General features: G+C 48.6%; 1 protein-coding gene across 1 annotated transcript in view; it reads left to right on the forward strand.

Annotated features, from left to right (window-relative positions):
- The window catches only part of LOC116942327 (filamin-C-like), a 106,892-nt gene that overhangs the window by 46,750 nt on the left and 37,184 nt on the right, over nucleotides 1-22,958 (forward strand). Inside the window, exons 11-23 of the mRNA XM_032954092.2 lie at nucleotides 1,687-1,810; nucleotides 2,607-2,743; nucleotides 3,343-3,536; nucleotides 4,872-4,985; nucleotides 6,177-6,320; nucleotides 6,840-6,963; nucleotides 14,713-14,873; nucleotides 15,993-16,083; nucleotides 16,786-16,961; nucleotides 17,863-17,980; nucleotides 18,876-19,189; nucleotides 21,663-21,909; nucleotides 22,895-22,957. Coding sequence (XP_032809983.2) covers nucleotides 1,687-1,810; nucleotides 2,607-2,743; nucleotides 3,343-3,536; nucleotides 4,872-4,985; nucleotides 6,177-6,320; nucleotides 6,840-6,963; nucleotides 14,713-14,873; nucleotides 15,993-16,083; nucleotides 16,786-16,961; nucleotides 17,863-17,980; nucleotides 18,876-19,189; nucleotides 21,663-21,909; nucleotides 22,895-22,957 — 2,007 coding nt within the window. The remainder of the gene's footprint in view (nucleotides 1-1,686; nucleotides 1,811-2,606; nucleotides 2,744-3,342; nucleotides 3,537-4,871; nucleotides 4,986-6,176; nucleotides 6,321-6,839; nucleotides 6,964-14,712; nucleotides 14,874-15,992; nucleotides 16,084-16,785; nucleotides 16,962-17,862; nucleotides 17,981-18,875; nucleotides 19,190-21,662; nucleotides 21,910-22,894; nucleotide 22,958) is intronic.

A 22,958-nucleotide genomic window follows, 5' to 3' on the forward strand; every position in this document is an offset into this window, starting at 1 on the left:
TTCTTCTTTGGTTCTTTCGGTAAAGTCACGTAGAATGAGAATAAAATAATAAATTATTAAAATAACACAAATTCTCAGGACGTTATTTTATTTTATTAATTTATTATTTTATTCTCATTCTACGTGACTTTACCGAAAGAACCAAAGAAGATGAATCCTTGCAGTCATGAAAGCTTAAAATCGAAACTTGGTATCTTTTTGAAGATCAGCGAACCTGGACTTGTGACATGTGGTGGGTTGTTTTTCGGGGGGGGGGGGGGGCTGGGGTTTGAGAAGCACTTATCAAACTCATTCACCATTGTTTGAATTGTGGTTGCAGGGTGGCTCGTGGGGATAGTACCACGCCTGTTCAAAATTTGCTGGGGCAGCACCACCGGTTAAAATCCGGGCAGTAAAAAAAACACATGGGATGAATGACATACGGTGAATCATTCTTGTAAGGAGCTCTGTCTACTGGTGAATAAGAGAGCGTTACTGTAATGTAACGCATGTTGAACTTCTTTCGCGTCGTGCGTAGTCAACCGTGCGGGAATGACTCGCCAATGCGGCTCTGTGGCATCCTCCAGTGCCATTCTCTGATGTCACATGTTGCTCGACTGACAAGGGAGAGTTCCAAAAGTTAATTTATCCCACTCCATGCAGAACTCTCGAGTCTCGCTCATTTGTCGTGAGAATCGATGCATTTGGAGCAATTCCCGTGACCTCGCGCTCAGGCGGCAAAATCTCACGGATCGCTGGGACCAGGCAAGCGTTCGGACATCTCCACAGCTGTCGCTGGACTCTGTTGGACGTCCACGCCGAGACGGAACCAAATGTCGCCCACGAGTTGTCACGCACTGGTAATCTCGCTGCTCAGAGACCGTGCATGATGTGACTTCCGAAATAATTTGCTGATGAAATCTAAGAGAGAAAAAGCGTAGATTTAACGTATTGCGATTAAAGTGCGATAAGTGGTTTTGGTGCCGCCCAGATTTTGGTATGTGTAAACTAAGACTTGTCCCCTCCAGAATAAATGTTCGAAGTGCCGAACAAATTTTCACCCTGAGGGAATTAATATTTGTTCCTATCAGCGAACACATTTCAGCGTTAGATTTACGGTGAGGTTTTGCTGAGGCAAGTTAGTGATGAGTAGTTGAAAAAGTTACAGGCGCATTGGTTCAGACAATGTTAGGACCAAACAAGTGATATGCAAATGTGACACTACACTGAAAGCAAACTGAGCGGCTGTTTCATAAATAACTCTGGGAATTGGGCCTACATTTAAGGTCTGAGTTGAGAATGCATGGCTATATATGCAAAATGCAAACCTGTCAATCCCTTATCGGTGCCCTACATTATTACAGACCAATACAGATCTCATTGGTCACCCCGTGCCTTTACAAATCTCAACGTTCATCCTACAAAGCCCCATCACAAATAGACAAACCACTTCATTATTTTTTTTTACTCAATTTCCCTGCAAACCGCATGGGTTGACAGGTAAGCAATTGATATTATTTTATGACAACAAACAATAATGGTGTCCAAACATTCCCTAAAATCGGTGCCTCGGGAGAATGAACATTTAACTTTGGGGAAACAGACGTTCCGGGTGTGGTGGTGGTGGTGGTGGTGGTGTTGGGGACACAACGTATCCTCTGTCCCTGGTGTCGCGAGTGCCATCCTGTCCGCCCGCGTGCATCCCAGGCGGGGAGGAGCCGATGAGGCACCGGGAGGTCGGGGAAGGCGTTCACGAGTTCGAGTACAAACCCCTCGCTTTGGGGCCCCATGTCATCACCATCACGTGGGGCGGAAAGCACATCCCCCGCAGGTGAGTGAGTGGAGGAGTCTCACGCCTGTCGCACCAAGCGCACGTTGCGCGCTCGTATGCTGCGTGACGCCCGGCAGTGTGCTTCGTCGGGGAGACGCGGTGCATTGACGTTACATGAACGTCATGGGCCCGATACAGACACACTCGCGTGGTTGCCGCGAATGTCTTCGGTATGTGAGACGGACCGCGTAAGGGTCCCCCCGTGTAGCCTGTAGCAGACTGTTGGGGGCAAGTGCTGTTAGCGAGCAGCACCTGTGAAGGCCGGCACGGCACACGAAGGGGTTGGGTGGTCAGCACCACGCCTGGCCGCCTTTGCTTCTCACAGCAGTAACTCATTTGAGGCTGAGTCGACCTAGGGGTGACCCAGGATAATTGTCACTGGTGGTGGCGGTGAGCAGGAATCGGTTTGCTGCGCGGCGTGCTAACCGCTACACGAGCCCCTCCCTACACTCCGCTCACACACCCTCCGCTCACACACACTCCGCTCACACACACGCCGCTCACACACACTCCGCTCACACACACGCCGCACACACACACTCCGCTCACACACACTCCGCACACACACACTCCGCTCACACACACTCCGCTCACACACACTCCGCTCACACACACGCCGCTCACACACACTCCGCTCACACACACGCCGCTCACACACACTCCGCTCACACACACTCCGCTCACACACACTCCGCTCACACACACGCCGCTCACACACATTCGTGGCTGACGGTGTAGACGTGGTGTATGTTGAACTTTGTTGTTTGTGTCGTTGCGTGTGTGCGTGGTGCTGCAGCCCCTTCGAGGTGCTCGTGTCGGCCGAGGCCGGGCCGCAGAAGGTGCGTGCCTGGGGGCCCGGCCTGGAGACCGGCATGGCCGGCCGCTCCGCAGACTTCGTGGTGGAGGCCATCGGCACCGACGTCGGCACCCTGGGTGCGGTGACGACGGTGGTGACCGTGACGACGATTTGGGTGATGGGAGTGATGATGACAGTGATGATGATGATGATCGTGATGACGGTGGAATGCACCAGATCTGGCCAAATCCCAGAAGCTAAGCAGGTTTGAGCCTGGATAGCGCTTGGATGGGCCACCACTATGCAACACAGACTGTTCAAGGCTGTGGGGCTATGTGGTGAGCAGGAAAGGGTAGTGCAGTAAAATGTATTATTGAACTGTACCGACCGGTGCGACCAAGCATGGTCAAACAACCTCAATCCGCACGGTGTTGGGAACACCCTCATCCAGCAATGTATCGTTGGATGTACACGATAATGTTGTCAGCGATTCTGTTGCTTACGTATGTTGTACGTAGCTGAACTTCTTTCGCACCATACCTAGCCAACCGTGCTAATCGGAGGCGCGCGGTTACGATGATGATGCCCACAGTGATGATCATTGCCAGTCCAGTTCGCTCCCTTGCACTTGCCTCCCGCTATCAATCAGCCAATCAGCGGCAGCGGTCCCGAACACCTCTCTGGACGCTGAACCCACGGAGGGATCCGTGCCTTGCCCCTCTCCTTCTCGTCGCAGGCTTCTCGATCGAGGGCCCGTCGCAGGCGCGCATCGCGTGCGACGACCGCGGGGACGGCTCGTGCGACGTGCGCTACGTCCCCACGGAGCCCGGCGACTACGCGGTGCACGTGCTGTGCGACGAGGAGGACGTCGCGCTCAGCCCCTTCATGGCTCACATCCTCCCCGCCAGCAGGGATTGCTTCCCCGAGAGGGTTCGTCACCGCCCCAGCGCTAAACCGCCACTCCCCGGCCTGCCTCGCGCGCCTCAACCCCTCAAAACAAAAACAAAAAACCAACCTTGGCCGTTCGCAGCGGTGGAGCGCGATCGTCGCTCGTCGCGGAGGTTCGCGGTTCGAGGCCCGGCGGCCGCCCTGGTCAATATCGCGGCTTTATTTAACCTGGGCATTGCCCCTAAAATTTGAAGTTGTTTCACGAAGCACAATGCGTGGCAATAGTGTCAGTGATAGAGCAGTGATTCGCTTCATGTATCTCTGTACCGATCTCCATATCCGACCGTCTGTTGCTCTCCGTCTCTTTGTACCCGTCCCCATGTCTGTCTCCACATCTCTTCTTGTCTCTTTAACACGTCGGCGTTCGCGACTTATCCATAATAGAGGCTTGTTGGGTTAGATCGCATAAATTTAAATGTGTTGTTGCACCCGCCACCACCCAACACATAGTCAATCAGTAAGGTTTTTCACGTAAAAAAAATATGCCAATTTGTGACTGATTCAATATACTTGTGTGTTGGAGAGTAAACCCTCCGGGCTTTGTAACTGCTGCAGGTTTACTCTCCAACACACCGGTGTGCTGAACTCGTGACGAATTGGCACGCTTTTTTTTACATGACAAACCTTACTAATTGGCTGTGTCGGGTGGTGGTAGGTTTAACGACACATTTATGTTTACGCGATGTAACCCAACAAAACACCTCTCATGGATCTTCTTGTGTTGTCTTTCATATCGTCTGCCTTTCGGCTCACCTCTTCGTCTCTTGCCACGTCTCTCTGCGTGTGTCTTCTGCCCGGCTTTCCGTGTCCTGTCTCGCTCTCGACTGCACCACCACTACCCACCAACTACCACCACCACCCCCCCCCCCCCCAACTTGCTCAGCCCACTCTTGCCGAGCTCCTGCCACCCTGAAAAGTTGTTTCGCTCCGCCGCATCTCAGCAGCACCTCTTCTTTCTTGGTGGCATCCGCGTGGATTTTTTTGCTCCGCGTCCACTGGTTTTTCTTTTCCCCTCCACGTTTAGGAACATGCATTTAGAGAATTTTGCTGCTATAAATGTCCACATGGTAAGGCACTTTGTTGCGCTATCATATGTGATGCCCGGTCACTTCTGGAAAATAAGTTAACACCTCAGTGGTAAGATAAAAAAAAAAATGTTGTTAAAGTGATTTGTTTACCTCTCCTATACTTTCGTATTTTGTTTGTTGTTGCTACGTTCTGAGCCGCCCCTACTGGACATCTGTGAAAGAGAGCTTCATAGCTCATCGGATTCCTCCGGTGTGAATAAATGTTGATTCCGTTTGTTCGTTGGTGCAGGTGTTGGCGAGTGGCCCGGGGCTGGATGCCAACTCTTGTGTCGTGAGCATGCCCACACACTTCAGCGTGGACGCCCGAGCAGGGGGAAAAGGGAACCTCAAAGTCTACCTGCAGGTGAACTCACCTCCACTGCCACGTGGGAGTAAAAAAAAATAATAAAATGGTTTGGTTCCAGCTTTGTATTTTCCTGAGTTGTACATTCCCCGCTGGGTAATTGTTTTGCCCTTACAAACCTGATAACTGAATACGATAAAAATGCAGATTTCGGTCGCAGTGTTTATTAATTCCTCATTTCTATCATTTTTGTTTAATAATGTGCTCCTTATTTAACCAGCCGTGCATTAGGCCATTCGTCAAGTAGTTTATTTATTATCTGTGCAGTTGTAGTGCTATCCACTCTTATTAGTGCACTTTTTCTGGGCACTGTGATTTTCCCACGGATTCGCAAATTCGAAATAACACCGATTAAAAAGGAATTGGTTGATCACCTAATTGCAGCACCCTGCTGAATACAGAGTTCTGACTGCGTGAACCCTTCCTGGATGAATAGAATAATGATAATGTTTGGTTTTATGAAATGTCGATCACGCAAATTGCATCTCACAATTGTTTATGAACCACAGACAAGTGGGAAGGCAGCCAGGCGGTCAGCCAGTGCCAACAATTGTCCAAGTTCTGCAGTCCTCGATATATTCATATTTTTTCAGCCAATTAGTGTTTATACATGTGGGAAGAAATATTAACACCCAGAGAAAACCCATGCATGCAAGGGGAAAACACTATCCCATAGAGAAGGCACATATGGTATTATGCATAATACAGGTTTTTTTTTGTTAGATCGCGTAAATATATGTGTCGTTAAACCCGCCACCACCCGACACAGCCAACTAGTAAGGGTTGCCACGTAAACAGAACTTGCCAATTCGTCACTAGTACAGCACTAGTGTGTAGTAGTTTAGTGTATAGTAGTGTAGTGTATAGTGTAGTTTATAGTGTAGTGTACTAGTACAGCAACACCGGCGTGTTGGAGAGCCAAGCCACAACATGTACAACCTGAGTACGACGTTTCGCCAGTAATTCCAACTGGCATCATCAGGTACTATCAGTCTGCACTCTACTGTACCGCCTTATCCTGGCCAGCCAAAGCAATGGCTCCTCCATGACACCTGTGGGAAGGGAAGTTTCTCAGAATTTGAGGGATCCGCCAGCCTTCGCCTCCGCACAGCCACCGCCGCCCGGCTAGTGACGCCGAATGACGTCGTCGTTTTTATTGGGGGGGGGGGGGGGTTGATGTTTGATCCGCAGGACGTGGAGGGACAGCCGGTGGCCGTGCAGGTGGCGGAGAGGCCCGGTGGGATCTACGAGTGCTGCTACACCCCGGAGAAGCCCATCAAGCACACGATCATCGTCACCTGGGCTGGGGTCAACATCCCCGACAGCCCCTTCCGGGTACAGCCTCGCGGGCCGGACAGGGAGCCTCCTTTAGCCCAGACATTACACCAATTCAACATGGGCTATTGGCACGCATATATTGTCGTTGGGATGATGTATTCCAATTATTAACACGCGTGGAAACGTGCGGGACCAGTACCACAGACAAGCGATTGCCAGATGTTGACATTGACAATGCCACGATACTTTGTACGTATTTTAGGCTTAGTTAACCTAGGGGAAGCACGGTTATTATTTTTAAAAAGATATTAATGTTCGTTGGATTATGTAGAAAGTCTATCGTGATATCTAGAATCCACGTGATTACCAATCCACAAAGCACGTCCAAGCATCAACCTTTTCAACTCAAAGTCCGTACGAGTGCCGCTCTGCCGAAACGTGCGCGAGACCGTGCTCTCGCCTCGCTTCGTGGCCCTGAACTCGGTGCCGGGAAATTCGACATTCCCGCGGCATGGCCCAGATTTCTCTGCAGAATGACCACTGCCCCGTGTGAGTCGAGTGGCCGCCCTGTCGCAGGTGACCGTCGGGGAGGGGTGCCACCCAGAGCGAGTGAGGGTGTACGGTCCGGGCGTGGAGTCCGGCAAGGTCAAGGCCCACGAGCCGACCTACTTCACCGTTGACTGTGGCGAGGCCGGCCAGGGTGAGTGCCGTGCGTCGCCCGTGTGGGGGAGGGGGGGGTCGGGGTGGGGCACACACACGGGGTGCCAGCGCCGATGCTGGGCCAGCGTTGTCGTCGTTAGTGTTGTCATCGTTAGTGTTGTCGTCGTTAGTGTTGTCATCGTTAGTGTTGTCGTCGTTAGCGTTGTCGTCGTTAGCGTTGTCGTCGTTAGTGTTGTCATTGTTAGTTTTGTCGTCGTTAGTGTTGTCATCGTTAGCGTTGTCGTCGTTAGTGTTGTCATTGTTAGTTTTGTCGTCGTTAGTGCTGTCATCGTTAGTGTTGTCATCGTTAGTGTTGTCGTCGTTAGTGTTGTCATCGTTAGTGTTGTCGTCGTTAGCGTTGTTATCGTTAGTGTTGTCATCGTTAGTGTTGTCATCGTTAGTGTTGTCGTCGTTAGTGTTGTCGTCGTTAGTGTTGTCGTCGTTAGTGTTGTTGTCGTTAGTGTTGTCATCGTTAGTGTTGTCATCGTTAGTGTTGTCGTCGTCCGCGTTGTCATCGTTAGTGTTGTCGTCGTTAGTGTTGTCATCGTTAGTGTTGTCGTCGTTAGTGTTGTCATCGTTAGTGTTGTCGTCGTTAGCGTTGTCATCGTTAGTGTTGTCATCGTTAGTGTTGTCGTCGTCCGCGTTGTCATCGTTAGTGTTGTTGTTAGTGTTGTTATCGTTAGTGTTGTCGTCGTTAGTGTTGTCGTCGTTAGTGTTGTCATCGTTAGTGTTGTTGTCGTTAGCGTTGTCATCGTTAGCGTTGTCATCGTTAGTGTTGTCGTCGTTAGTGTTGTCATCGTTAGTGATGTCGTTAGTGTTGTCGTCGTTAGTGTTGTCATCGTTAGTGTTGTCATTGTTAGTGTTGTCAGCGTTAGCGTTGTCATCGTTAGTGTTGTCGTCGTTAGTGTTGTCGTAGTTAGTGTTGTCGTCGTTAGCGTTGTCGTCGTTAGTGTTGTCGTTAGTGTTGTCGTTAGTTTTGTCATCGTTAGTGTTGTCATCGTTAGTGTTGTCATCGTTAGTGTTGTCATCGTTAGTGTTGTCCTCGTTAGCGTTGTCATCGTTAGTGTTGTCGTCATTGTTGTCATCGTTAGTTTTGTCATCGTTAGTGTTGTCATCGTTAGCGTTGTCGTCGTTAGTGTTGTCATCGTTAGTGTTGTCATCGTTAGTGTTGTCATCGTTAGTGTTGTCGTTAGTTTTGTCATCGTTAGTGTTGTCATCGTTAGTGTTGTCATCGTTAGTGTTGTCATCGTTAGTGTTGTCGTTAGTTTTGTCATCGTTAGTGTTGTCATCGTTAGTGTTGTCATCGTTAGTGTTGTCATCGTTAGTGTTGTCATCATTAGTGTTGTCATCGTTAGTGTTGTCGTTAGCGTTGTCGTCGTTAGTGTTGTCATCGTTAGTGTTGTCGTCGTTAGCGTTGTCGTAGTTAGCGTTGTCGTCGTTAGCGTTGTCGTCGTTAGCATTGTTATCGTTAGTGTTGTCATCGTTAGTGTTGTCATCATTAGTGTTGTCATCGTTAGTGTTGTCATCGTTAGTGTTGTCATCATTAGTGTTGTCATCATTAGTGTTGTCATCGTTAGTGTTGTCATCGTTAGTGATGTCGTTAGTGTTGTCGTCGTTAGTGTTGTCATCGTTAGTGTTGTCATTGTTAGTGTTGTCAGCGTTAGCGTTGTCATCGTTAGTGTTGTCGTCGTTAGTGTTGTCGTAGTTAGTGTTGTCGTCGTTAGCGTTGTCGTCGTTAGTGTTGTCGTTAGTTTTGTCATCGTTAGTGTTGTCATCGTTAGTGTTGTCATCGTTAGTGTTGTCATCGTTAGTGTTGTCCTCGTTAGCGTTGTCATCGTTAGTGTTGTCGTCATTGTTGTCATCGTTAGTTTTGTCATCGTTAGTGTTGTCATCGTTAGCGTTGTCGTCGTTAGTGTTGTCATCGTTAGTGTTGTCATCGTTAGTGTTGTCATCGTTAGTGTTGTCATCGTTAGTGTTGTCGTTAGTTTTGTCATCGTTAGTGTTGTCATCGTTAGTGTTGTCATCGTTAGTGTTGTCATCGTTAGTGTTGTCCTCGTTAGCGTTGTCATCGTTAGTGTTGTTGTCGTTAGCGTTGTCATCGTTAGCGTTGTCATCGTTAGTGTTGTCATCGTTAGTGTTGTCATCGTTAGTGTTGTCGTTAGTTTTGTCATCGTTAGTGTTGTCATCGTTAGTGTTGTCATCGTTAGTGTTGTCATCGTTAGTGTTGTCATCATTAGTGTTGTCATCGTTAGTGTTGTCGTTAGCGTTGTCGTCGTTAGTGTTGTCATCGTTAGTGTTGTCGTCGTTAGCGTTGTCGTCGTTAGCGTTGTCGTCGTTAGCGTTGTCGTCGTTAGCATTGTTATCGTTAGTGTTGTCATCGTTAGTGTTGTCATCATTAGTGTTGTCATCGTTAGTGTTGTCATCGTTAGTGTTGTCATCATTAGTGTTGTCATCATTAGTGTTGTCATCGTTAGTGTTGTCATCGTTAGTGTTGTCGTCGTTAGTGTTGTCATCGTTAGTGTTGTTGTCGTTAGCGTTGTCGTCGTTAGTGTTGTCATCGTTAGTGTTGTCATCGTTAATGTTGTCATCATTAGTGTTGTCATCGTTAGTGTTGTCGTCGTTAGTGTTGTCATCGTTAGTGTTGTCATCGTTAGCGTTGTCATCGTTAGTGTTGTCATCGTTAGTGTTGTCATTGTTAGCGTTGTCGTCGTTAGCGTTGTCATCGTTAGCGTTGTCGTCGTTAGCGTTGTTGTCGTTAGCGTTGTCATCGTTAGTGTTGTCATCGTTAGTGTTGTCATCGTTAGCATTGTCGTAGTTAGTGTTGTCATCGTTAGTGTTGTCGTCGTTAGTGTTGTCGTCGTTAGTGTTGTCATCGTTAGTGTTGTCGTTAGTGTTGTCATCGTTAGTGTTGTCGTCGTTAGTGTTGTCATCGTTAGCGTTGTTGTCGTTAGCGTTGTCGTTAGTGTTGTCTTCGTTAGTGTTGTTGACGTTAGTGTTGTCATCGTTAGTGTTGTCATCGTTAGTGTTGTCATCGTTAGTGTTGTCGTCGTTAGTGTTGTCGTCGTTAGTGTTGTCATCGTTAGTGTTGTTATTGTTAGTGTTGTCGTCGTTAGTGTTGTCGTCGTTAGTGTTGTCATCGTTAGTGTTGTCGTCGTTAGTGTTGTCGTCATTAGTGTTGTCATCGTTAGCGTTGTCGTCGTTAGTGTTGTCATCGTTAGCGTTGTCATCGTTAGCGTTGTCGTCGTTAGTGTTGTCATCGTTAGTGTTGTCATCGTTAGTGTTGTCATCGTTAGCGTTGTCGTCGTTAGTGTTGTCGTCGTTAGTGTTGTCATCGTTAGCGTTGTCATCGTTAGAGTTGTCATCGTTAGCGTTGTCATCGTTAGTGTTGTCGTCATTAGTGTTGTCAACGTTAGTGTTGTCGTCGTTAGTGTTGTCGTCGTTAGTGTTGTCATCGTTAGTGTTGTTGTCGTTAGTGTTGTTGTTGTTAGTGTTGTCATCGTTAGGGTTGTCATCGTTAGCGTTGTCGTCGTTAGCGTTGTCATCGTTAGTGTTGCAGTCGTTAGTGTTGTCGTCGTTAGTGTTGTCATCGTTAGTGTTGTTGTCGTTAGTGTTGTTGTTAGTGTTGTCATCGTTAGTGTTGTCGTCGTTAGTGTTGTCATCGTTAGTGTTGTCATCGTTAGTGTTGTCGTCGTTAGTGTTGTCATCGTTAGTGTTGTCATCATTAGTGTTGTTGTTAGTGTTGTCGTCGTTAGTGTTGTCATCGTTAGTGTTGTCATCGTTAGCGTTGTCATCGTTAGTGTTGTCGTCGTTAGTGTTGTCGTCGTTAGTGTTGTCGTCGTTAGCGTTGTCATCGTTAGTGTTGTTGTTAGTGTTGTCCTTAGCGATGTCGTCGTTAGTGTTGTCATCGTTAGTGTTGTCATCGTTAGCGTTGTCATCGTTAGCATTGTCATCGTTAGTGTTGTCATCGTTAGTGTTGTTGTCGTTAGTGTTGTCATCGTTAGCGTTGTCATCGTTAGCATTGTCATCGTTAGTGTTGTCGTGGTTAGTGTTGTCATCGTTAGCGCTGTCATCATTAGTGTTGTCATCGTTAGTGTTGTCGTCGTTAGTGTTGTTGTTAGTGTTGTTATCGTTAGTGTTGTCGTCGTTAGTGTTGTCGTCGTTAGTGTTGTCATCGTTAGTGTTGTTGTCGTTAGCGTTGTCATCGTTAGCGTTGTCATCGTTAGTGTTGTCGTCGTTAGTGTTGTCATCGTTAGTGATGTCGTTAGTGTTGTCGTCGTTAGTGTTGTCATCGTTAGTGTTGTCATTGTTAGTGTTGTCAGCGTTAGCGTTGTCATCGTTAGTGTTGTCGTCGTTAGTGTTGTCGTAGTTAGTGTTGTCGTCGTTAGCGTTGTCGTCGTTAGTGTTGTTGTTAGTGTTGTCATTGTTAGTGTTGTCGTCGTTAGCGTTGTTGTTGTTAGTGTTGTCGTCGTTAGTGTTGTCATCGTTAGTGTTGTCATCGTTAGTGTTGTTGTTGTTAGTGTTGTCGTCGTTAGTGTTGTCATCGTTAGTGTTGTCATCGTTAGTGATGTCGTTAGTGTTGTCGTCGTTAGTGTTGTCATCGTTAGTGTTGTCGTCGTTAGTGTTGTCATCGTTAGTGTTGTCATCATTAGTGTTGTAGTCGTTAGTGTTGTTGTCGTTAGTGTTGTCGTCGTTAGTGTTGTCATCGTTAGTGTTGTCGTCGTTAGTGTTGTCATTGTTAGTGTTGTCATCGTTAGTGTTGTCGTCGTTAGCGTTGTCATCATTAGTGTTGTCATCGTTAGTGTTGTCATCGTTAGCGTTGTCATTGTTAGTGTTGTCATTGTTAGTGTTGTCATCGTTAGTGTTGTCATCGTTAGCTTTGTCGTCGTTAGCGTTGTTGTCATTAGTGTTGTCATCGTTAGTGTTGTCATCGTTAGTGTTGTTGTCGTTAGTGTTGTCATCGTTAGTGTTGTTGTCGTTAGTGTTGTCATCGTTAGTGTTGTCATCGTTAGTGTTGTCATCGTTAGTGTTGTTGTCGTTAGTGTTGTCATCGTTAGTGTTGTCGTCGTTAGTGTTGTCATCGTTACTGTTGTTGTCGTTAGTGTTGTCGTCGTTAGTGTTGTCATCGTTAGTGTTGTCATCGTTAGTGTTGTTATCGTTAGTGTTGTCGTCGTTGTCGTCGTAAGTGTTGTCATCGTTAGTGTTGTCATCGTTAGTGTTGTCGTCGTTAGTGTTGTCGTCGTTAGTGTTGTCATCGTTAGTGTTGTCATCGTTAGTGTTGTCATCGTTAGTGTTGTCGTCGTTAGTGTTGTCATCGTTAGTGTTGTCGTCGTTAGTGTTGTCGTCGTTAGTGTTGTCATCGTTAGCGTTGTCGTCGTTAGTGTTGTCGTCGTTAGTGTTGTCATCGTTAGTGTTGTCGTCGTTAGTGTTGTCATCGTTAGTGTTGTCATTGTTAGTGTTGTCAGTGTTAGCGTTGTCATCGTTAGTGTTGTCGTCGTTAGTGTTGTCGTAGTTAGTGTTGTCGTCGTTAGCGTTGTCGTCGTTAGTGTTGTTGTTAGTGTTGTCATTGTTAGTGTTGTCGTCGTTAGCGTTGTTGTTGTTAGTGTTGTTGTCGTTAGTGTTGTCATCGTTAGTGTTGTCATCGTTAGTGTTGTTGTTGTTAGTGTTGTCGTCGTTAGTGTTGTCATCGTTAGTGTTGTCATCGTTAGTGATGTCGTTAGTGTTGTCGTCGTTAGTGTTGTCATCGTTAGTGTTGTCGTCGTTAGTGTTGTCATCGTTAGTGTTGTCATCATTAGTGTTGTAGTCGTTAGTGTTGTTGTCGTTAGTGTTGTCGTCGTTAGTGTTGTCATCGTTAGTGTTGTCGTCGTTAGTGTTGTCATTGTTAGTGTTGTCATCGTTAGTGTTGTCGTCGTTAGCGTTGTCATCGTTAGTGTTGTCATCGTTAGTGTTGTCATCGTTAGCGTTGTCATTGTTAGTGTTGTCATTGTTAGTGTTGTCATCGTTAGTGTTGTCATCGTTAGCTTTGTCGTCGTTAGCGTTGTTGTCGTTAGTGTTGTCATCGTTAGTGTTGTCATCGTTAGTGTTGTTGTCGTTAGTGTTGTCATCGTTAGTGTTGTTGTCGTTAGTGTTGTCATCGTTAGTGTTGTCATCGTTAGTGTTGTTGTCGTTAGTGTTGTCATCGTTAGTGTTGTCGTCGTTAGTGTTGTCATCGTTATTGTTGTTGTCGTTAGTGTTGTCGTCGTTAGTGTTGTCATCGTTAGTGTTGTCATCGTTAGTGTTGTTATCGTTAGTGTTGTCGTCGTTGTCGTCGTTAGTGTTGTCATCGTTAGTGTTGTCATCGTTAGTGTTGTCGTCGTTAGTGTTGTCGTCGTTAGTGTTGTCATCGTTAGTGTTGTCATCGTTAGTGTTGTTATCGTTAGTGTTGTCGTCATTAGTGTTGTCATCGTTAGTGTTGTCGTCGTTAGTGTTGTCGTCGTTAGTGTTGTCATCGTTAGCGTTGTCGTCGTTAGTGTTGTCGTCGTTAGTGTTGTCATCGTTAGTGTTGTCATCGTTAGTGTTGTTGTCGTTAGCGTTGTCGTCGTTAGTGTTGTCATCGTTAGAGTTGTCGTCGTTAGCGTTGTCGTCGTTAGTGTTGTCATCGCTAGAGTTGTCGTCGTTAGTGTTGTTGTCGTTAGTGTTGTCATCGTTAGCGTTGTCGTCGTTAGCGTTGTCATCGTTAGCGTTGTCATCGTTAGCGTTGTCATTGTTAGTGTTGTCATCGTTAGTGTTGTCGTCGTTAGCGTTGTCATCGTTAGCGTTGTCGTCGTTAGTGTTGTCATCGTTAGCGTTGTCATCGTTAGCGTTGTCATCGTTAGTGTTGTCATCGTTAGCGTTGTCGTCGTTAGCGTTGTCGTCGTTAGTGTTGTCGTCGTTAGTGTTGTCATTGTTAGTGTTGTCATCGTTAGTGTTGTCGTCATTAGTGTTGTCATCGTTAGTGTTGTCGTCGTTAGCGTTGTCGTCGTCAGTGTTGTCATCGTTAGTGTTGTCGTCGTTAGTGTTGTCGTCGTTAGTGTTGTCATCGTTAGTGTTGTCATCGTTAGTGTTGTCATCGTTAGTGTTGTCGTCGTTAGTGTTGTCATCGTTAGTGTTGTCGTCGTTAGCGTTGTCGTCGTTAGTGTTGTCGTCGTTAGCGTTGTCGTCGTTAGTGTTGTCATCATTAGCGTTGTCATCGTTAGTGTTGTCATCGTTAGTGTTGTCATCGTTAGTGTTGTCGTCGGCAGTAACGTCATCATCGTCAGTAGCAGCAGAATTATTATTATTATCATCTTCCTCATAAATTTAAGCACAATGCATGCATCAGCCAATTAGGCGTGCAGCATCGGGCTAACGGTGGAACGTGGTTGGAACTGTTGGCTCAACGTTTGCCCAACATTCCATGTATACTGGTAAATTGCACGTGTAATAATATATTTGCTGTTGTTAAATGTTGTTATGGACTAACGTAATTCTTCCGCGAACTAAAGGCACTACCGATGACTAAAGGGACTACTATTCATGGAGATGGCCCAACACCATAAATGGAGGTGTTTGCAACATTCCAGTTGTAAGGCTGAACTTGTCTATATTTGCGTCAAATGTCATCTTTCTAACATTTCAAGAACATGAGGATTTACACACGTCACCCAATCGCCCTTGACCGTGTGTACACGTGAGTCGAAGTGCTTCTCGACAAAGGTGAGCGCTAACGCAATCTCGCCCGTGGTGGTGCCGCCAGGGGACGTGAGCGTGGGCATCAAGTGCGCGGCCGGCGCGATGGTCCCCGTCGACAGCGACGTTCACTTCGACATCATCAAGAACGACAACGACACGCTCACCGTCAAGTACACGCCGCCCTGTGCCGGCAGATTCACCATCATGGTGTTCTTCAGCGAGCAGGTGGAGCGCTCGTCGCTACCGCACACATGCAAGGCAAAGGCAAAGATCTCCCGTATGTAGCCTTAGCGGACTGTTGAGGCAAGTGCTGTTAGCGAGCGCCTACGAAGGCCAGTAGCACGGTACACGAGGGGGTGCGTGGCCAGCCCCACGCCCGACCGCCTTTGTCTCCCCAGTGGCGATGTTTACACACCACACAAGGTACTTATTTGAGGCTGACTCGAACAAGGGGTTGCGCCGGACCAGCTCAGATAATCGTCACTGGTGTTGGCCACGAGCGGGAATCGAACTCGGGATTCCAAGTTCGTAGCGCAGCGCACGATCCGCTACACTACCACTCCCCATTAGCACACACACGCACGCACAAATGCTGGGAATACCATGTTCCTGGGCATTGGTCGCAGGAATTGAGACCGCAGACTCAGCCGCTGATCTTTCCAGTGGCAGCGATAAATAAATGATAATCACAATGTACAGCCCTTTGCCAATCCACTGCTGGATTGAGGCCTCCCCCCTGCTGCGTTTTGTCTGCGACGGTTGCATGACCTCAATTCACCATGCTGCTCGGCGAAGGGTTGGCGAAAAGCGGGTCCCAGAAGCCGTTCAACTATCACTGGCCACCGGTGTTCGCCACAGCCAGGAATTTAACTCGGTTCACCAGGTTGCAATGCAGCGCATGAACTGCTGTACCACCAATCTACCCCAAGGATAAATGCGTAGCGTTGTCTCGGCGCTGTGGACCTTTTCATGCGTGCCCGGATGATGCACTGCCTGTGGACCTTTTTCAAAGGGGAAATATATTTCAGGGGAACCTGCCTCGGTGCACACATTACACTCTGCCAACACTGACGTATTTTTGACATTGAAAGATTACAAACAGCGACAAGGAACCAGATTGATATCTTAAAGAAACGATCAAAACACATCACCTTGGCAAGTTATTCCATTGTTGGTGACAGAGACATTAGCAGATTTTGGCCAAAATTCAGGACATTGACCAACACGTGAGTCTGGCCTTCTGAGTCACTCCATGAAACCTAATAGAACAATATCTCAGATAAAGTTGTCCCTTTCTATCAGGGTTGAACATGGTTTTTTTTTGCATTGTGCTCTGTTCCTCAGGAGGTTCGCGACAGTCCCTTCGGCATCGACGTCGTTCCATCTCACGATGCAAGTAAAGTGCGAGTTGAAGGCCCTGGAATCAACGCCACCGGTAACGAACTCTCCCTTCTTCATGATGACTCCTGCTCTGACGATGTTCTGATGATGATGATGATGCTACTGCCGATGACATTCACATCATCACCGTCATGTATTCTCTATACCATGGGACGTCTGGCAAATGCATTACCAAGCTGCAGCATGAACAAAATTCTTTGGCAAGTGTCGTGATGGCTACTGCAAGATCTGACTATGTCCGTACAGTGCTCGCTGAGCTGCATTGGCTTCCGGTTGCCAAATGAATCCATGTTTAGGTCGTACTCGTTACACACAAAGTGCTTGCCACAATTGAGCCACCGTACCTTGCCTAGCTCGTTAAGCAGCGTAAACCATCACGCAAACTCCGGTCATCCTCGTAGCGGCTTTTGGCTAACCTTCGAACAAAGGCGGTCACTCCATCGCGTGCTTTCGGATGGGCTTCTGCGGCCGTCTGGAACGCTCTTCCTTCCGATATTAGGAAGCCACTGGGAGCTACGCACTTTTAAAATCATCATCTAGATTTGACAAACCAATTTCTTTAGAACTGCTTTTTGTGTTTAGCCTGTTGTCCTTCCCCCCGCACCTCCGATTGGCACGTTTGGCTACGCACGGTGGTGCGAAGGAAGTTCAACGTACGTACGTACGTACCAGGACGAGCGTGTGGGGGGTGTTGAGACTCGGCGAGTGAACGAGCGATGAACGCCGCGCCCACCAGGCGTGGAGGCCGCCAAGCCGGCGCACTTCACGGTTTACACGCGTGGCGCGGGGAAAGCCGAGCTGGACGTGCAGTTCGAGGATCCGCGCGTCGGCGCGGCCGTCCCCATCCTCGACTCGGAAATCATCGACAACCACGACTACTCGTACACCGTCAAGTACACGCCGGGCCAGCAGGTGTGTGTTGGCGGGTGCCGTGCACCGTCAGAGCTCGCAGGCTGAACGTCTCTCGCGATGCGCGGTTTCGCCTGCTTAGGACTTGGACGGGGAGACTGCCGAGGAATATCGGACAGCTTATCGGGATTGGGCTGCGAGGTGGCATGGAAATGGCAATGCAGCAGTGGATAGACTCCATCTTTGCACGAGCTGAGAGGGTTATTTCTTCACATGTGTTTTGGGTTGGTTTTTTTTTGTGTCTTCCAGGTAATCTGGTTCTTTCCCACTTGCCAGAGGTGGGAAAAATACATTCCAAGTACAAACTAATGGCGGAAATGTAGCGAGATACAAATCGCCAATGTCTCGTGTCCGATGTAATTTAGATAGAAATTAGTGAAACACATTTTGGCTTCATCACGAAGGACCATGTGCAAATATACAGCGTGGCTAAAAAGTCGGGACACGTAGGGCTATTTCATTTATTTTGACACTGTCATTACAACGTTGTCATTGATTGTTCTTTACGTTAAAGGTCTGTTAAAATAAATACAAATTACCCTACGTGTCCTGACTTTTGGACCACCCTGTACGCACAGACAGGCAAAAAATTCCGATGTTCCATGTGAAAGTAGATTTTTACCCGGCAACGCAGCGGCTCTTTTTGTTAACAGGCAGCAGTTTGCCGATGAGCCTTCTGTCCGGTCTTTTCCAGCATCACATTTTCGAGTCTCATCAGCAGGGTCGTGGCCTGTCGAACGAACGCCGCTCGGTGGTCTGTCCCAAACACCGCCACGGTGCCCGTTCGGTGCGGTCCCCGCATCGCGTCGGCTGAATCGAGCCGTGCGTCTTGCCGTCGGACGGAGCCGTTGCGTTGTCGTGACTCTGGGAGGCCCCTCGCCGTGCGTGCCCGCTGCGTGAGCAGGGCGGGGTGTGCTTGGGGGTGACGTACGGAGGGGACCACGTGCCCGGCAGCCCCTTCCCCGTCACGGTGGCGCCGCCGCTCGACCTCGGCAAGATACGGGTGGAGGGGCTCGGAACAAGTGAGGCCCCTTCTCTGTGTCACACCCAGCCCGACTCCTCACCAGGCCCAGATTCATGTCTACGGGGCCCTTTTTGCCAGTAGCAAAGACGATGACAAACAAGAATCGGTTAAACGGGAGTTGCTAAGATGTTCAAACACTAAATAGATGCCCTATTGCGAGGCATCAAGTTACTGCATTAACCACACACAGTACTTGTGGCAAAAACATGCGAACAAACATGGTCTGATAGTATATGCATTGTCTTTGAAACTGATTGGCCTCTCCATGGCCATACTCCTCAGGGTTTCATCGCCGTCTGTGCCGTGATCTAGCTGACTGCCTTGCTGAGGCAAGGACCTTCTTGTATGCGGTGATCTCGCTGAGCCTCATTGAGTCTCGAGGCTTCCTGCCACATTGGGATGTTTGTCCATTTTAAGGGCGATTTTGAATTCGGGAGGAATCTTGGAAGGACCGCCGTTGAATTTACAGCTTTTGACTTTTTTTTGTATAAACCTCACACCACAAGGAATTTGGGAGTTTAATAAAGGTGCATGACGTTCCCAAGCCTTGCCTTCAAAATGCTGGATTGGAGGCAAGTGCTAACAGAGTCCGTGCTTATTAAGCAGCACACTTTAAATATAATTGTCAGGCCTGGGAAACACCACGTCATCTTTGCGGATGAAAACATTTCCTCTTGGGAGTGCCATTCCATTAGCACCTCCGATTAGCACGGTTGGCTATGTACGGTGCGAAAGAAGCTCACCATACATACATGCACACGCACCCACTGGAATACATGCCCTCCTCTACACACGTCGAAAGACGACGGCGGGAGACGTGCATTCCCTCCGCTCGCGACGGCGACCTCCGACCTCCGACCCCCCCCGACGTCGCGTCCGCTCCACTGCCGCAGAGCTGGAGATGGGCTGCGAGCAGGAGGTGCGCGTGGTGACGCGTGGCGCCGGCGGCCGCGGCCAGCTGGAGGCGAGGCTGCTGTCGCCCACGCGCCAAAAAGTGCCCTGCTCCTCCGAGCCGCTGGCCGAGGCGGCGGCGCCGGCGGCGGCGGCGGCGGAGGAGGAGGAGTCGCCCGGGCACGCCGTGGAGCACTCGCTGCTCTTCACGCTGCTTGAGACGGGGCCCCACCGCATGGACGTCACCTACGACGGGCATCCCGTGCCAGGCAGCCCCTTCCTCATGGAGGCTGTGCTGCCTGCCAACCCCAGCAAGGTGGGACGCCTTCTTGTCAACGCCGTTTCCCGCGTGGGTTTCCGACGTACGGAAACAAGACCTCCGTTGTTCGGCGTCGCTACGTGCGGTCTGGAGACACCGACCGGAGGCCGGCTGTGTTTTATGGCGTCGTTTGTGTCAATGTTTGGGATTCTCATCCTGATTTTTCACATCAGTCCTAAAATTCTCCAAAAATCGGCCCGGTATAGAAAGTGTCAGATGATCTAAAATTTGTTTTTTTTGTTTTGTTGGTGATTGGTCTGAAAATGTGACATCATCACGGGAATTGATGTCACTGTTGTGATATCACATCTGCGGTTTTCCTACAAAGAGTATCGTCACCGCATCAGGGGATGTCACGGTTCATTATCACAGCCACCCGTTGATTTAATAGAAACTGTAAATGATCTGAAAATCTGAGAAAGAATATAATTTGTCCTTAAAAATCTGAAACCCTAATTTTTTTCATCCAAAACTCACCGCTAATAAATATGTATTTGGACCTGCGGCTTGTGTATGCACATATGTAGAAACATGCGTTTTGAGTATTTGGCTGCTATAAATTTCCACATGATATGCCACTTTATTGGGCTATAATTTGTGGCCAGGTCGCTTCTGAGCTATAGTGTATAGCTCAGTGGGTCTTACCTAGTAAAAAAAATTATGTTTTATGGCGTTGAGGCAGTTTTATTTTTTTTAATTCTTGACAGTCATATCATAGTGACGCCGCTAGACGGCGCTATGCATCCACTCGTGGCCTTGACCTGCAATTTTTTTTTTGTTTTTCACGAAGGAAGCTTCAAACTCGGGTCGGGGACGCTCCGTCTAGGCACGCATCCACAAAACAAGAGCCATTGGCATTTTAAATTGCATTATACTTGACAACATCTGAGTCATCATCATCATTGTCATCATCTTGAGGTCTGCAACATAAAGCAACCACGTGGTGAGGCTGCACCGTTTGTTGGGAAGACCCACGTGGTTTTTGATGGCGATACTTGTCCCGGTCATTGGAACGTGTAGTTTCCAGCCCAGGCTTAGAACGGACCATGGATATAAGAAGCGTTCGACCAATGCTCATTTGAGCAGTGGGACACATTGATTTGAATGTTCTAATAATGCATTGATGTAATAAACTAGTTGGTAATATCTTCTTTGGTTCTTTCGGTAAAGTCACGTAGAATGATAATAAAATAATAAATTGATAAAATAAAATAACACAATAATATTCTCACGACGTTTCGGCCACAACACAAGCGGCCTTCATCAGCTTGTGACCAGTCACAAGCTAATCATTCAGCCATTTCAATGCTAAATTATATGCTAATTCCTTTGTCAAGGCGCTTTGTTCCTCTCACACAGCTTAAAGGCCGTATCTGAACGTGGCTCTTTCACTCCAGCGCTGTCCTACCAGACAGTCTCGCCCCCCTTCACCTGATGAAGGCCGCTTGTGTTGTGGCCGAAACGTCGTGAGAATATTGTGTTATTTTATTTTATCAATTTATTATTTTATTATCATTCTACGTGACTTTACCGAAAGAACCAAAGAAGATGAATCATTGCAGTCACGAAAGCTTTAAATCGAAATTTAGTTGGTAATAACTTGATTTGAAGCTTTCGTGACTGCAGGAATTACTCTTTGAGTAGTTGGTAATAGTTTAATACATCCGTATAAATGGCACTGTGGTTCGAGCACCCATTTCACAAACGGAAGGTTGAAACTTCAATTCTGGGCCATGAGTCGACTCAGTCCATCATCCCTCTGGTAAAGACAAGAAAACCACTGGTCGTTCTCTGGAAAGACCAGCACGACAATGTGGAATATTCACCTTTAGCTGAGAGCCACCTATATAGATGAGCACTGCCCACTTCAATTGAAGTACATGACATGGAAATTGTTTCTAAATAATATGACACTCCGGTAGAGAGTTTGCTGTGTAATTTCTCCACTCATTTGTGTTCTAGTCCACAGTATTTACACGTCCATGCAAATCATCTCTAAAAGCTCTCTTCTCTAACAGCCGTGATGCATTCTCATGGCTGGGGGGAAGCGAGCGGTCGTGGTGGCACAATGATGGCACCTGGCCCCAGGGCACCAAATGTGTCTCTCTGTGGTGATGGTGATGGGCAACGGTTGCGTAACGGTCAGCGCGCTGCACGACGAACCTGGTGGCGACCCGACTTCAATTCCCGCTCACGGCCAACATCCGTGACGATTATTTGAATTGGTCCTGGGCCTCCCCTAGGTCGACTCAGTATCTGGTGCGGCGTGTAACCGTCGCCACTGGGGAGACGAAGGCGGCCGAGCGTGGTGCTGGCCACCCACCCCCTCGTGTGCCGTGCCGGCCTGCATAGGCACTACTCGCTAACAGCATTTGCCCCAACACTCTGTTCAGGCTACACGGGGGATCTTTGTCTTTGTTTGATGATGATGGTGGGGGCGGACGGGCGGGGGGGGGGCGTGTCCTGACAGGTGCGGGTGTGGGGCGAGGGGCTGCGCGGGGGCGAGGTGGGCATCCCGGCGGAGTTCTGCGTGGACACGACGGCCGCGGGCGTGGGCGGCCTTGGCCTCACGGTGGAGGGGCCCTGCGAGGCGCGGCTCGAGTGCCACGACCACGGCGACGGCACGTGTTCCGTGTCGTACCTCCCCGTGCAGGCCGGAGAGTACGCCGTCAACATCCTGTTCGCCGACGCGCACGTGCCCGGATCGCCCTTCACCGGTAAGGGCGGACCGCGGTTTTGCGCGCGAGGCAAGGCGGGCGGTGGGGTGGGTGGGGGGGGTGTCCACGGTGAACGTCGGGTCAACGTCGGGTCAACGTCGTGCGAACGTCGGGCTTCGTGGTCATCGTTATTGCCGTTGTCTTTGCGTTTGTTTTTTAATCATTGCTATTATCTGCGTTGGCATCGTCATCCCCAATAGAATTCTCACTGTGAGCACTGTCGTCTTCAACATCATCAGTAAATATTGTTTTCATCATCATCATCATGATCGTCGTCGTCGTGGTCGACACTATCAAGATCATTTTTGTCATCATCTTCTATCATAATAACACTGCCATCATCATCATGATCATCAACATTGCCATCATCCTCATCATTGGTCACCATCACCATGATTATAATGATAATCTTTGTTAAGTTGCATAATCCTTAATGATAATTTACAGCCAATTTTCAATCCACTGCTGCTAGATGCATGCCTCCCCATGCCGTGCCACTTGTGGGAGTTGTTTAATCGACTTGGCCACGCTGGTCGGTGTAAGTTGGTGAAGAGAGGGCTAGGAACTGGTTCAGAATATCACTCGCCACTGCCAGGCATAGAACAATGCGCCAACCACTCACTGCACCACCGCTCCCCCAAATCATCAGCATCGCCATAATTCACATCGCCGTCATCAATCATCGCCAGCTGCAACGTAAACATCACAATCAGGATTTCTATCAGTGGCCAAAGTCTCAATCTTAGTGGATATCTCCTGGCATGTTAACTTGGGCACTAGAGAGAGGCGTTACCAGATGGCACTTGCTCGTCACGACCAGCACTCCCCCCTCCAAAAAGTCTCCGCTCGACCGTCCGCGTGCGATCACACATCGTTGCCTCCGTAAGCGAGAGAGCCGGCCGGCCGGGGCCACGAGGCCTCGCGCGATCTAACCGGTGTCGATGCCGCCGCCGCCGCCGCTACACTCTCTGCCCCTCATGTGCAGCCGTGGTGAAGCCCAGCGTCGAGACGAGCGGCGTGCAGGTGTTCGGCCCTGGGGTGGAAAAAGG

The sequence above is a fragment of the Petromyzon marinus genome, chromosome 14 (assembly GCF_048934315.1).
Source record: "Petromyzon marinus isolate PM22_M1 ecotype Great Lakes invasive population chromosome 14, UKy_Petmar_22M1.pri1.0, whole genome shotgun sequence".
In the NCBI taxonomy this organism is placed as follows: domain Eukaryota; kingdom Metazoa; phylum Chordata; class Hyperoartia; order Petromyzontiformes; family Petromyzontidae; genus Petromyzon; species Petromyzon marinus.